Source organism: Budorcas taxicolor, chromosome 11, assembly GCF_023091745.1.
Source record: "Budorcas taxicolor isolate Tak-1 chromosome 11, Takin1.1, whole genome shotgun sequence".
Taxonomy (NCBI): Eukaryota; Metazoa; Chordata; class Mammalia; order Artiodactyla; family Bovidae; genus Budorcas; species Budorcas taxicolor.
The window spans coordinates 73964077-73979061 of NC_068920.1; the positions used below are offsets into that span (position 1 = coordinate 73964077).

At 41.2% G+C, this 14985-nt stretch overlaps 1 protein-coding gene across 1 annotated transcript in view; it reads right to left on the reverse strand.

Moving 5' to 3' along the window:
- Nucleotides 1–14985, reverse strand: part of XDH (xanthine dehydrogenase) — a 67245-nt gene that overhangs the window by 15401 nt on the left and 36859 nt on the right. The window contains exons 17-24 of the mRNA XM_052647997.1: nt 9830–9999; nt 8319–8442; nt 6504–6623; nt 5932–6028; nt 4913–5037; nt 4049–4182; nt 3599–3686; nt 2537–2623 (exon numbers count right to left, since the gene is read on the reverse strand). Coding sequence (XP_052503957.1) covers nt 2537–2623; nt 3599–3686; nt 4049–4182; nt 4913–5037; nt 5932–6028; nt 6504–6623; nt 8319–8442; nt 9830–9999 — 945 coding nt within the window. The remainder of the gene's footprint in view (nt 1–2536; nt 2624–3598; nt 3687–4048; nt 4183–4912; nt 5038–5931; nt 6029–6503; nt 6624–8318; nt 8443–9829; nt 10000–14985) is intronic.

A 14985-nucleotide genomic window follows, 5' to 3' on the forward strand; every position in this document is an offset into this window, starting at 1 on the left:
TTACAGTTGAACCCTGGAGTTATGCTAGAATTACTTCTCTCTTTATTGATAATATTTCCCCCTTGGAGCTAATAATTATCTTTACTTTTTGCATTGGCTTTGTTTTCTATGCACATATATCTAAAAAACTGTTTTCAATATGTTCAAACATATTCGATTTTCTATCAAGTCTCATCTTTTTGAAGACATTGTTTCTGGAGTCTTCTGACCAACTTTGATTTAAATTGGCTGCCCCAGGCGTCTGTGGTGGTGCTTCCCTGGTGGCTCAGATGGTAAAGAGTTTGCCTGCAGTGCAGGAGACCTGGGTTTGAGAACTGGGTTTGATCCCTGTGTTGGGAAGATCCCGTGGAGAAGCAAATGGCAACCCACTTCAGTATTCTTGCCTTGAGAACTCCATGGACAAAAGAGCCTGGCGTGCTACAGTCTGACATCTGTTCAGCTGTCACTCACGGGTTTTCCCTTCACATTCATCCCAATGATTCCCTCTGCCTCTCTCCACATTGCATTTCCTCTTTCTAGATTCCATGTCTTCCCTTTTCTTAGTTTTACACCTTCATATTATTGGAGTACAACCTTCAATATCTTTCCAAAAGAGTATATAAAGAGGTGCATTTTTGAGAACTTGCGTGTCTGAAATGTCTTTATTCTGCTTTCACTTTTAATTCATGATTTGGCTGTATATAGAATTCCAGGTTGGAAATAAATTTCTCATTTACCCTCAGCATTTTGAAAGCATTAGCTCGCCAGTATTGAGAAATCTAATCAACACCTTTCCAATTCTTGGAATGAGTCCTGGTTTTGTCCTCCCTGGAAACTGTGAAATCTCCTTTGTCCCCAAGTTTTTGAAATTTCACAATAATGTAAATTAGCATGTCTATTTTCTTTTTTTTAATTTAAAAAATATTTTAAAATTTTATTTATTTACTTTATTGGAGGATAATTACTTTACGATATTGTGATGGTTTTTGTTATACATCAATATGAATTGGTCAAACTGATGCAACCACTATGGAGAACAGTATGAAGATTCCTTAAAAATCTAGGAATAGAACTACTACAAGTCTATTTTCCTTTATTGTGCTGGTTCCTGGATGGGCTCTCTTAGTCTCAAAATGTATGCCCACCAGTTTGGGAAAATCTCTTAAATTCCTTCTTAACAGTTTTCCTCCTCGCTCTTTTTTCTATTCTTTCTTTCTGAAGCTTCTATTATTTGGCTCTCCTGGATGGGTCCTCAGATTTTCTTGTATTTTCTCTACTATTTTCCGCATTGTTTCCTCCTTTTTAAGAGAGTGTCTTCAGTTTCTTTCAACCCTTCCACTTTCACAGTTTTAATTCACAAGACTTCATTTTTATTCTTGGACTGCTCAATTTTAATAGCATTCTGTTCATTTAAAGCGTAATGACTCATCTCTTTGATGAGCTAAGAGATAGCTTTTATTTGTTTGTTTCATTTTGGCTTTAGTTTGCTTCCCCATTTATAGTCTCTTTCCCACAGGTTGCTTTTCAGTCTTAGTCATCCTGGATGATTTTTATGTGTCTCAATTCCATTTTTTGCTTTTCCTTAGTACTTTGTCAGTTGTACTTCTATTTCATTTTGTCTTTTATTATCTGTCTCCACCATATTGTAACCTTCTTGAGGGTGGAAACAATGTTATATTCTTTATGTCACCACCCTAGGGGTTCAATAAATGTTTGCTGGATTGAATTTTAACACTTGTAAAATCTTTGGGGATAAGCCCTGTATCTTTCTCAACCAGATTTTCCTATAACATCAAGAAGCAAGTTTTATAGTTAGTAAGACTACTAGAAATGTTTTCTTTTCCGAACAGTTTCTTATCCTAGATCGGAAGTATAAAGTTTCCAAATTGAGCCAATTAGAGAAGCCCTTAGCATGTCCAAAGTGGGAATAATAGAGAACTTCCGTTTTTCTGAAATTTCTTTTTTACAGGAATCTAGGCAATGGCAACCCACTCCAGTACTCTTGCCTGGAAAATCCCATGGACAGAGGATCCTGGTAGGCTGCAGTCCATGGGGTTGTGAAGAGTCAGGCACAACTGAGCGACTTCACTTTCACTTTTCACTTTCATGCATTGGAGAAGGAACTGGCAACCCACTCCAGTGTTCTTGCCTGGAGAATCCCAGGGACAGAGGAGCCTAGTGGGCTGCTGTCTGTGGGGTCGCACAGAGTTGGACACGACTGAAGTGACTTAGCAGCAGCAGCAGCAGCATACATATATAACTAATATAGTTATAAAGTTAAGATTTAAAAAACTTAAAGATAGTACCATCAAGGTAACTTTGTTAATCTTCAAAATGACAAAAATCTGTGTCATATGAGAAGATTCAAAGCAGCAATGTCCATAAAAACTAAAGAGTTGAAACAGCCCAATTGTCCATCTACTGGTGAATGGGAAACAAAATATGGTCCTTTCCTACAATGGAATATTCTTCATCAATAAAAGGGAATAAAGGAATGATCCATGCTATAACATGGACCTCCCAGTCACCCCAGGATGCAGGGGCAGGTCTGACATACACCGTGAGAGAGGTCCTGGCTGTTCCCGGCATTGCTGTAGTGATCCACCTCCAGAGCCACAATCTTCCCTGTCTTCATGAAGCCAACCTGGTAAAAAGGAGAGTGAGCTCTCAGTAGTTCCCTTCCTTTGTCTCTCTCTAACCATCTCCTCCCCTTAAGCTACCTGGGGAACAAAAAAAAAACAACAGAAAGAATAAGACATCACACCATGAAATAAAGGAGAACTTCAGAGATCCGCAGACTTCACAGGTAAAGAAGAAAGAACTAACATCTCCCACTGATGGACCCTTCTCCCTGCACTCGTCCTTCTTCCTCTCTGCTCCTGGCTTCGGTTCTACCAGCAGAAGTGAGGAGGTAGAAAAGAGACCATTGGTCATGACAGGTCAGGGAGGGGAATGTTGGGAAAAGAAACTAGGAGAGAAACCAGAGACCCCCCCCCCCCCCCCATAGCTTTTGGGCAGCAGAGAGCAAAAGTTACACTTTGCACAGGCATGAACATGCTTTCACATCCCCAGCCTCACGTGCACTAGCCAAACAAACCCTGACAGGCCAGTTCATGAACAAGGAACCTGAAACCTCCAAAGACGGAGTTACTTGCTTGAAGCCCATAAGAATTTGGGAATGAGCAAACAGTTTCTTTTGGTAAGTTAAGTCATGGAATGAAGTCAGAAGAGGCCAAAGAGGAGCTCTTCAAAGCCAGCTTGTGCAGACAGAAGGCTCCCAGGATTATAGCACATTAACATTAGATCACTTTGCAGAATGGATTTACCCCAGGTCTGCTGATAAATCATGTTTGAGCCTGAGTGGACAAAGAAAAGATTTGGACCACAGCAATTTAACAGAAGTTGTGTATAGCAACCTGGGGCATCTCCTGGGGGCTGGCCTGCATTACCTTCCTATGTTGCTGTTGGCTGATTTGAATTTCTCTTCTTGCTATTTCTTCTTTGAACTTCATAGGTTATCATGACAAAAGTTAGAGTATATCCCAGGATCCCTGAGTCTTCATCCCGTTTCCTAAGTGGATGACACTGCCCACCCAGCACAACCCCTGACATCTAGAACCTTGTATCTGGCCAAGAAGGGGTGTCTGCCACCAGTTATCAGCATATCCTCATCACGATCCAGCATGCAGCGCACCGGGTGTCCAGTCCTGGGGGAGACACCAGAGGGTGAGAAATCTCTACAACAACCGAGCCCGGTGAGTCTCAGGAATAAAAACTGCAAGGAAGCCTTCTTTCTCCGCCAGGACACTGTGCTGGACAAGGTAGAGGTATACGGGTGTGGGTTATGGGATGTGGGCTGTGTCCCATCACTCACAGCCAGATAAAGGAGATAAGACATGGACACAATGAGCCAGGTGATACTGCCTTCACCCCTATACTCAAGAGTTCTATAAACAGAGGGCTGTGCAAATTCCAAGCAAAAGCTATCTACTTTCCAACAGAGGAAACCCAGGAAGTCTTCCCAGCAGAGGCAGCCTTATTTTCCTCCCCAGAGCCCATTGGAACTCACTTGTATGCAGCCAGGGCCACAGCCACAGTTACTAGGGTGCTCCGGGTCTCCTTCCCTCCAAAGCCTCCTCCCATTCTCTTCACTCGGACCAAAATCCGGTTTACTGGAACCCCCAACATTTTTGCAACAAAGGACTGTGGGCAAAAGAACAAAATACTCCCAGTGAATGCATCACCAAGACTTTCTTCATGCTTGACCCAGAGCTGACCTGACACACAGAAGCCTAATTATTGCTGTGAATTCTGAAATTCCTTGATTCAAGAATCCCCCTCCTGTCCCAGGGCACCCCTTGGGTAGTGGTGCCAGGGTCCAGCACACATCAATTACTGCACACTGAGTTCACATACTTGTTTACTTGTTTTAATCAGAGGGGTGAGCAGCTGTTCACAGCCTACTATCAGGGTCAAAACTCATTCCATTTAGCCAAGAACTGGTGGGTCTTGAGGGTAAGACCAGTTGCCAAAAACACTGGCAACCACTGTCATGTTACACACAATAGAGAAATGAGGACCAGCTGAGCCCCTGCAGATCATCTCGTGGTCCCCGTAGCTCTCATTAAGCTCGACTCCTTCATTTAACAGATGGGGAAACTGAGGTCAGATATGATTTGACCAAAGCAATACAGCACTGGAATGACAAAAGCTAACACTTTCTAGGCTCTATCCAAGTTTTAAAACTCATCTAACCATTAAAACATCCATGCCACGCCCTACTTTATAGATGAGAAAGGTTACATAACAAGTTCAGTCAAACCAACTTGTTGGAGACAGGGCCTGGCTTCAGACTACCACCCTCACGTCCCCTCCTGGACCAGCCCACGTCTCCCTCTCCCCTGGCCCCTTGTTGACCTGCTGTACTTCCTACCTGGGTTTTCATGGGATTCTGTGTGGATGCAAAGAGCTCCATCTCCCCTGCCTCGCCTTTCGGGACAGCAATGGTGCAGTGAGTCTCCAGGTAGAAGTGCTCTTGGCCACCAATGTACAGCTCACCTGGGGAAGCAACAACACTCCCCGCAGTGAACCCAGTGCTGCAGAGGTAGTGAGTTTGCTTACGGAGAGAATGTCCTTGTCCAGGGCCCCGGGCAGTACCAACAGTCCACAGGGAACCTTTCAGTTCCCTAACCAGGATGGGCAAGAGTCTCAAAGTCTAAGCCATCTGGCAGCCAAACCCCAACAAAGAAACCAGGACAACACTGAAATACGTCAGGTGTGAAGCTTTCGTCTCACTGCAGCCAGTGGAAATCAAAGATTTTTAAACTACCACTGTAAACTTTTTTAAAAAATAGGAAAGGAGTTAATGAATGTGATTGAGAAGCTGAAAATAAACTGCATCTTTCAGAGCTGAGGCTGTCAGGCCAATGGGAGAGCTGGCTTACTAGTTACAGCAATGCACAGAAACCGATGTAAGAAACAAACCCCAAAGGGGTCAGATCAGTAGCCTTGCCCTAGGATGTGCGCTCTAGACCTAATTGCACAGTGGGGGAGGGAGGAGGTGGGGAGAGAGAGCACTAGCTGTCAATGGGTGAGGACTGACTTCATGCAGATGGGGAGGATGAGGATTCTGTGCAGCTGGAAGCCTGGTGGACCCTAGGCTAGCCAGACATCTGTGATTCTTATCTTCTCTAAACAGTCTTCCAAATCCAACATGCCATCTCCAGAATCACTTAGGTATGTCCGGTCTAGAGACAGGAGAGTGGAGACTAAGATGCTGATGTTCCTTCTTTCCCAGCCACCTGTCTAGTATTTTTTACAAACATCAGAGAGACTCTTCTGTTAAGAAATGTCAGGAAATCACTTCCTTGCTGCAGGGCTCAGGTACATCTCTTAAATTTCACTCAGAAACCAGGGCCACCCCATTCCCACCGTTGCATGGTGCAGCTGTACCTGAAACCACATTATCTGCTTCTGAAAACCCCTTCTTGAGGTCTCCTTTCTCAATCTTCAGCTCAGATCCATAAAAGGAATTATTTTTTATAGCATCCTGAGGATTAAAAAGAAATGTCAACGACTTGACTTTAAAGGATGGAAGGTGAGTTTAAGGGACTGGGGAAAAGAAGCTCTTGAATGATTACTTCTTTCTCCTCATGTAAATCACACAGACATCTCTATCAATATTTTACGCAGACTAAAAGTAAGCTCAGTTGTAACCCAGGGTATCCTGTTTCTCTGTTTCCTCAGGTATAAACACACAACCCTGGTTCTTGGGGAAAAGCAAAGAACCTCTCAAGAAACCAGTTGAAACTGAAAAGGAAGAACTCAGTTTGGCCATTGGTGGACTGAGTCTAGGATCACAATGGGGGAGGAGTCACAGGATCACATAATCACAGGACTGGAGATTTAAAAGCCTGTCTGGGAAAATCCCACCTGCACCTCACATCTCCTCTAGAGGATCTTAATAAAGGTGCCTCCAGGAACAGGAAGCATTCCCCTCTCCAGCCAGCCCATCCCCCAGTTACCTCGATCGTGATAATAGCAGGAAGATCCTCGTAGGTGACTTTCACCCCATGGGCAGCTCTCTGTGCATGTTCTGGGGTGTCAGCGACCACCGCACCAATGATGTGCCCAACACAAGTCACCTAGGAGCAGGGTCAGACCGTTAAAGAACATAACACAGTCCTCATGAAGCAAATTATTTTCGATTGTTCAAAACAACAAAGGAAGTCCTGCCCCCATAGTTTTCTAAGGTACATTTAAGGAATGTCCTGGGACCATTTCATGTTCTTATCCTACTGCTGGGGGCTATGTGCCTCTTCCTAAGTGTTTAGAATTAGCAGAATTGGAATAGGACTTGGAGATAACCAGTCTCAGAATGGCAAACCTGATTCATCTCCAGGGCCAATTCTGAGTGCAACCTGTTGAGAAGCTGCTCAGGATAAAGCGTGGTGATTGATTAGAGTTGTTTGCCACAAGCAGCAGAAGGAAAGCAAGGCACCATGAAGTGTATCTGTCCACTCAGATCCACACAACACCTTTGTTCTTCATATGAAGAGATGGAAACGAAGACAGCAAGATCTAAATTGGCTCATTACTGGAGCATAACTAAATCTTAATCTCTGACTTGTAGTATTATTTTCTTTCTACCACTCCACTCTTTTTTATCTTCTCTTTCTCAGATTTATACCAAAAGTTTCTCAAAGGCAGCAATCATGTCCCATAGTTCATCTAGATGCCCCAATAGTCTATAAGCCAGTTTTTTTGGTTGTTAGATTTAGAAACTAATTAATAATTATTATTTTCTTTTCATTGAATGAATTCAGTTTCTATTTTAAAAACTTTATGTATCTCCTTCAGGGATGTTTTCCAACATCATCCCCAAAATTAACAACAACAAAATATTGTCCAGCTCATCACTTTGGAATATAATATTTCTTGACAACAGGAACCAATATTTAACATGTCTGTCTCTCATAATTACCTCTTTAGGACTCAATTAAACTCTTGACTTAGCTGGTTAGCACAGAGGATGTCCAACCTGGACAACTCTCACTAACCATAATTATGGTTTTAGAGGCTCTTGAAGTTTGTAAAGCAATTTATCTTCTATCAAACACTCTCCTTTAGTTCTAATGACTCAGGGTTGTAGTTTTGAATTCTCTTCTTCATATTTACCTCAGTAATCAGTTGAATTTGTCCTTAAGCAACACCTACTCACTGTCAACTTGCAATATTTGATCTGTACTGGAATTATAAAATGACTATCTGAGAACTATCCTATAAGTATACAGGTTTTTGTAGCACCTGCCTTGAATGCTTAATTTTTTTTGGCAGAACTCCATATATGGTTGAAATCAATAGTTAAACTCTCATGTAAGTGAAATATCAGTTCACATAGTAGTGGTAGTATAATTGTAATTTTTATTCTGTTTACTTTCTGCTTAATGTATACATCAATGTATACAATACATTCTGCTTAATGTATTTTTATTTCCTTTTAATAAAGGAGCTTAATATTGTACCCTAAGAACCTGATTTTTAGTTAAAATACAGTCACCAGCCTTTTTTTAATGCCACTCTGGCATGGAGTCATCCTACCATGTCTGATACTAAAAGCAGCAGCTATTGATTAAATAAGTAAGTACATCTTAAGTTAACAGTGCTACCAGCCATATCTCTCCCTTTACTGATTGTCCCAAATACTGCCCAACTGGATGATGGCCACAATATGTGCAAATGCATAATCTTTTCAAGATTAGGAGTTTGAAGAAATGAACACAAATTAAAGCTTAGATACTCATTCCACTGACTTCATTTTTTTTTAATCCAAGATATACCTTATCCTTCGCAAAGACTGTCTCATCATTAAAAAGTCCAGTTTCATTACTCCCAGGAATATCATCAGCAGAGAGAAAGCAAACAAATCCTGGCACTTTCTGAGCTCCTGAAACATCAATGGACCTGCAAAAAGGAGTTTGAGGAGTCAGGAAGGAAAATTGAAGTGAAAGACCTGTCACCTGAGAAAGTGCCAAACTATGCCACACCTCAACCTTGTGTATCAGTTATTTATTCCCAAAAGATTGTATTGTAGAGGAAATCTCTGAAATACCTTCAACTGTATTTTGATACCTTATAAATCTTGCTCCTTGTAGTTCCCCATCCAATAGCATCCATCCCTTTGCAGGAAGAACAGATACTATCATCTATAAGAGAGATCTATATCCTCGAAGGGTCCACTGATAGAATTCAAGGATCCATGAACTTAAATGGGAGAACATTTTCCTCTTTAAAAAAGGATGACCCATTAACCAATCAGATAACCTTATCTTCTTTTGGACAGGGTTTCTTCACCCTAATTCTTCCCCTTTCTCCCTCCTATCCTATCCTATTTGGCAAATGCTGCTTAAATACTTACCATTGTGGAGGCCATGAGCTGAGTGCTAGGGGGGATATAAGATGAATAGGACAAGTCTGTCCCCATAGGCCCTGTTCTGGTCTCCACGTACAAGGGAACCAAACAGCATTTACTCTGGAGAGCTCCAACGAACACCCACATCATAGTTAATAACCATCCAGAATCAGCACGTTAGGGCTCTTGCTATACCACTCAGTTTCCTTACCTGGAACATGTTATATTAGGACCTGCCTATAGGGCTGTGGAGAGGAATAGATAAAGCATTGTGTCTAAAAGGCTTAAACCAGGCTGCAGCAAATATTGTGTGATATGAGTATCTATTCTTCTTATTATCATCATCATTTTAGAGGTGGCAATTCTTGCCATTTGGGCTTTCAAAGTTTAATAAACAAGCACAAGTGACTGTTTTCTGTTGGGTCCTTTGTGGACACTATCATTTTAAATATGCTATTATACATGGGGAAAAAGAGAGCTTTTCAAGAGCTTGGCTTGACAAGGCCAAGGTCAGTTTGCTAGGCACTGGAACAGAAAGTCAATGCCAGCCGTGCTAAGGCCTCCTTCTTCCCTTTAGTGCTGATTCAAGTTTTCCTGAAGATTTGTACTGAAGTTTAGCTCAATATCCACAGTGCAGATTTAAGAAAGGTCTTTCAGCAGCTCCTCATCACTTTTTGGGCCAAGTGTAACATCCCTGGTCAGCACCCCTAAGGCTTTCCTGATCTGGGCCCTGACTATGTCTCTATTATCATCACCCCACCCTCCCAGGCACCACTGAACCCCTCTTGTATCCTGCTCCTCTCCTCTCTGGGTTTAACACAGGTCGCTGTGCTCCTCTCTGGACCACGAGGCCCTGGAGAAGGCTCATTGTTGTGGCACCTCCAGTGCCTGGTGGGTACACTCAGCGCCCTCCTCCCCAAGTGTTTTCACTGCACGCACTTGATCTTGGCATGGGCCCGGGTGCTGGTGACCAGCCGGAGGAACAGCTCACTCTCGTAGCGAGGGATGTCGTCACAGTATACAGCCTCCCCAGAGGCTTGCATGGCAGCGGCCAGGTGGGGCAGGGGCCGGCCCACTGTGTCCTCCTTAGACTGACTCTTGGGCACCTCCTGGAACAACATGGTCACCGGATTCAGAGGACACTGTTCGTCTATAGGCCCTGGGGAACCGTGGAGAGCTTCAGGCCAAAGCAAATGTGAGGAGTGAGAAGGCAGAGGCAGGAGAGCACAGGGGCAAGGAAACAGTAGGCAGGTAAGAAGTCACTTGAAGAGTGGTCACAGTATCACTGTACAGTCATCAGCAGCATCTGTGGGGGACTGGGTCCAGGACACCCCCCAGAGAATAAATCTACAGGTGCTCAAGTCCCTTCTATAATATGGTGCAGGACAGTTGGCCCTTTGTATCCATGGATTCCACATACACAGATGAGGGCTAACTGTATACAGGAACAAACAAAACAAGGAGCCTAAAGGTCCATTTGTTGAAGGTTGGGTAAATAAACTATGCTATGCTCACAGGATGAAAAATATACAATTGCTAAGAGATATTTTTGAAGAATTTTAATTAGAAGGAAATGCTCATGTTAAGTGTAAAAACAGGACATACACTATTGTATGTGTACATGTAATGATTCAAATCCTGTGGGAAAAACATGATAAAATGCAAATATGTCCATATATGCATAGGAAAAAAATGGAGAGAAGTACAGAAACATATTGGCTTCCCTGATAGTTCAGGTGGTAAAGAATCTGCCTGCAATGTAGGAGACTTGTATTCGATCCCTGGGTCAGGAAGATCCTCTAGAGAAGAGAATGGCAACCCACTCCAGTAATCTTGCCCAGAGAATCCCATGGACAGAGGAGCCCAGCGGACTACAGCCCATGGGGGTCACAAAGAGTTGGACCCAACTGAGCAACTAACTCTCTCACTGTCTCACACAAACATAATAATGATTTTCTCTTGGAGGTAAGGTTTGGTGTGATTTCTATTTTCTTCTTTATATTTTTCTATATTTTTCAAAATGTTCTAAAGTGTATTCAGTTTAAAATAAAATTCTGTTTAACGTGTTTTTTTTTTCAAAGTAATAATCATGATGGCTAGTGTTTATTTAGAGTTTACTATATACTGAGATTATCTGAGTTATTTACTTTTATTAACAAATTGAATCCTCAAAACTGTGCTGTGAAATAGGGACCCACCTTACCCACATCTGCAGCTTGGTATAATTATCTTGCCTAAGATGAACAGAAAGAAAGTCACTTGTCCAAGTGTACACAGTTACATGATGGCAGAGTTTGGATTCAAGTCCTGGCAGTCAGGCCCAGAGTTCATGCTTTGGATTGTTACACTTGAGAGCAGAGGTCTACAAATTGTGGACAGTGGCCAAATCTGGCCCACTTTCTGCTTTTATAAAGTTTTAGTGGTGCACAGTCATGCCCAGTCATTTATGTATTGCCTCTGGCACATTTTGTGCTACAGTGACGAAGCTGAGGAATTGTAGCAGAACCTATGTGGCCCACAAAATCTGAAAAGTTGATCCTTTACCTAGTGCCTCTCAAAAAACTGCTGTAGTCTTGAGGCTACTGTAAAAATAAGACTGAAAACCAGAAGCAGGTGGCTTAAGTCCAAATCCTGAGAACACCAGAGAACTCCTGACTCCAGGGAACATTAATCGACAGGAGCTCATCAAATGCCTCCATACCTACACTGAAACCAAGCACCACCCAAGGGCCAACAAGTTCCAGAGCAAGACATACCACGCAAATTCTCCAGCAACACAGGAACACAGCCCTGAGTTTCAATATACAGGCTGCCCAAAGTTACTCCAAACCCATTGACATCTCATAACTCATTACTGGACACTTCATTGCACTCCAGAGAGAAGAAATCCAGCTCCACCCACTAGAACACCGACACAAGCTTCCTTAACCAGAAAACCTTGACAAGCCACCTGTACAACCCCACCCACAGTGAGGAACCTCCAGAATAAAGAGGAACCACAAACTGCCAGAATATGGAAAGGCCACCCCAAACTCAGCAATATAAACAAGATGAAGAGACAGAGGAATACCCAGCAGGTAGAGGAACAGGATAAATGCCCACCAAACCAAACAAAAGAGGAAGAGATAGGGAATCTACCTGAGAAAGAATTCCAAATAATGATAGTGAAAATGATCCAAAATCTTGAAATAAAAATGGAATCACAGATAAATAGCCTGGAGACAAGGATTGAGAAGAAGCAAGAAAGGTTTAACAAGGACCTAGAAGAAATAAAAAAGAGTCAATATATAATGAATAATGCAATAAATGAGATCAAAACCACTCTGGAGGCAACAAATAGTAGAATAATGGAGGCAGAAGGTAGGATTAGTAAAGTAGAAGATAGAATGGTAGAAATAAATGAATCAGAGAGGAAAAAAGAAAAATGAATTAAAAGAAATGAGGACAATCTCAGAGACCTCCAGGACAATATTAAACACCCCAACATTTGAATCATAGAAGTCCCAGAAGAAGAAGACAAAAAGAAAGACCATGAGAAAATACTTGAGGAGATAATAGTTGAAAACTTCCCTAAAATGGGTAAGGAAATAATCACCTAAGTCCAAGAAATGCAGAGAGTTCCAAACAGGATAAACCCAAGGCAAAACACCTCAGGACACAAAGGTCAAACGCAAGGAACAAATATTAAAAGCAGCAAGGGAAAAAACAAATAATACACAAGGGGATTCCCATAAGGATAATAGCTGATCTTTCAATAGAAACTCTTCAGGCCAGGAGGGAATGGCAGGACATACTTAAAGTGATGAAAGAAAATAATCTAATGCCCAGATTACTGTACCAAGCAAGGATCTCATTCAAATATGAAGGAGAAATCAAAAGCTTTACAGACAAGCAAAAGCTGAGAGAATTCACCACCACCAAACCAGCTCTCCAACAAATGCTAAAGGAGCTTCACTAGACAGGAAACACAAAAAGGGTGTATAAACTCGAACCCAAAACAATAAAGTAAATGGCAACAGGATCATACTTATCAATAATTACCTTAAACGTAAATGGGTTGAATGACCCAACCAAAAGACAAAGACTGGATGAATGAATACAAAAACAAGACCCCTATATATGTTGTCTACAAGAGACCCACCTCAAAACACGGGATACATACAGACTGAAAATGAAGGGCTGGAAAAAGATATTCCATGCAAATAAAGACCAAAAGAAAGCAGGAGTAGCAATACTCATATCATATAAAATAGACTTTAAAACAAAGGCTGTGAAAAGAGACAAAGAAGGACATTACATAATGATCAAAGGATCAATCCAAGAAGAAGATGTAACAATTATAAATATATATGCACCCAACATAGGAGCACCACAATATGTAAGACAAATGCTAACAAGTATGAAAGGGGGAATTAACAATAACACAATAATAGTGGGAGACTTTAATACCCCACTCACACCTATGGATAGATCAACTAAACAGAAAATTAACAAGGAAACACAAACTTTAAATGATACAATAGAACAGCTAGACCTAATTGATATCTATAGGACATTTTACCCCAAAACAATGAATTTCACCTTTTTCTCAAGTGCACACGGAACACTCCCCAGGATGGATCACATCCTGGGCCATAAAACTAGCCTTGGTAAATTCAAAGAAACAGAAATAATTCCAAGCATCTTTTCTGACCACAAGGCAGTAAGATTAGATCTCAATTACAGGAGAAGAACTATTAAAAATTCCAGCATATGGGGGCTGAACAACACGCTGCTGAATAACCAACAAATCACAGAAGAAATCAAAATATGCATAGAAATGAATGAAAATGAAAACACAACAACCCAAAACCTGTGGGATACTGTAAAAGCAGTGCTAAGGGGAAAGTTCATAGTACTACAGGCATACCCCAAGAAACAAGAAAAAAGTCAAATAAATAACCTAACTCTACACCTAAAACAACTAGAAAAGGAAGAAATGAAGAACTCCAGGGTTAGTAGAAGGAAAGAAATCTTAAAAATTAGGGCAGAAATAAATGCAAAAGAAACAAGAGACCATAGCAAAAATCAACAAAGCCAAAAGCTGGTTCTTTGAAAGGATAAATAAAATTGACAAACCATTAGCCAGACTCATCAAGAAACAAAGGGAGAAAAATCAAATCAATAAAATTAGAAATGAAAATGGAGAGATCACAATAGACAACACAGAAATACAAAGGATCATAAGAGACTACTATCAGCAATTATATGCCAATAAAATGGACAACTTGGAAGAAATGGATAAATTCTTAGAAAAGTACAACTTTCCAAAACTGAGCCAGAAAGAAATAGAAAATCTTAACAGACCCATCACAAGCACGGAAATTGAAACTGTAATCAGAAATCTTCCAGCAAAGAAAAGCCCAGGTTCAGACGGCTTCATAGCTGAATTCTACCAAAATTTAGAGAAGAGCTAACACCTATCCTACTCAAACTCTTCCAGAAAATTGCAGAGGAAGGTAAACTTCCAAACTCATTCTATGAGGCCACCATCACCCTAGTACCAAAACCAGACAAAGATGCCACAAAAAAAGAAAACTACAGGCCAATATCACTGATGAACATAGATGCAAAAATCCTTAACAATATTCTAGCCATCAGAATCCAGTGACACATTAAAAAGATCATACACCATGACCAAATGGGCTTTATCCCAAGGATGCAAGGATTCTTTAATCAATCAATGTAATTCACCACATTAACAAATTGAAAAATAAAAGCCATATGATTATCTCAGTAGATGCAGAGAAGGCCTTTGACAAAATTCAGCATCCATTTATGATAAAAACTCTCCAGAAAGCAGGAATAGAAGGAACATACCTCAACATAATAAAAGCTATATATGACCAACCCACAGCAAACATTATCCTCAATGGTGAAAAATTGAAAGCATTTCCTCTAAAGTCAGGAACAAGACAAGGGTGCCCACTTTCACCACTACTATTCAACATAGTTTTGGAAGTTTTGGCCACAGCAATCAGAGCAGAAAAAGAAATAAAAGGAATCCAAATTGAAAAATAAGAAGTAAAACTCTCACTGTTTGCAGATGACATGAT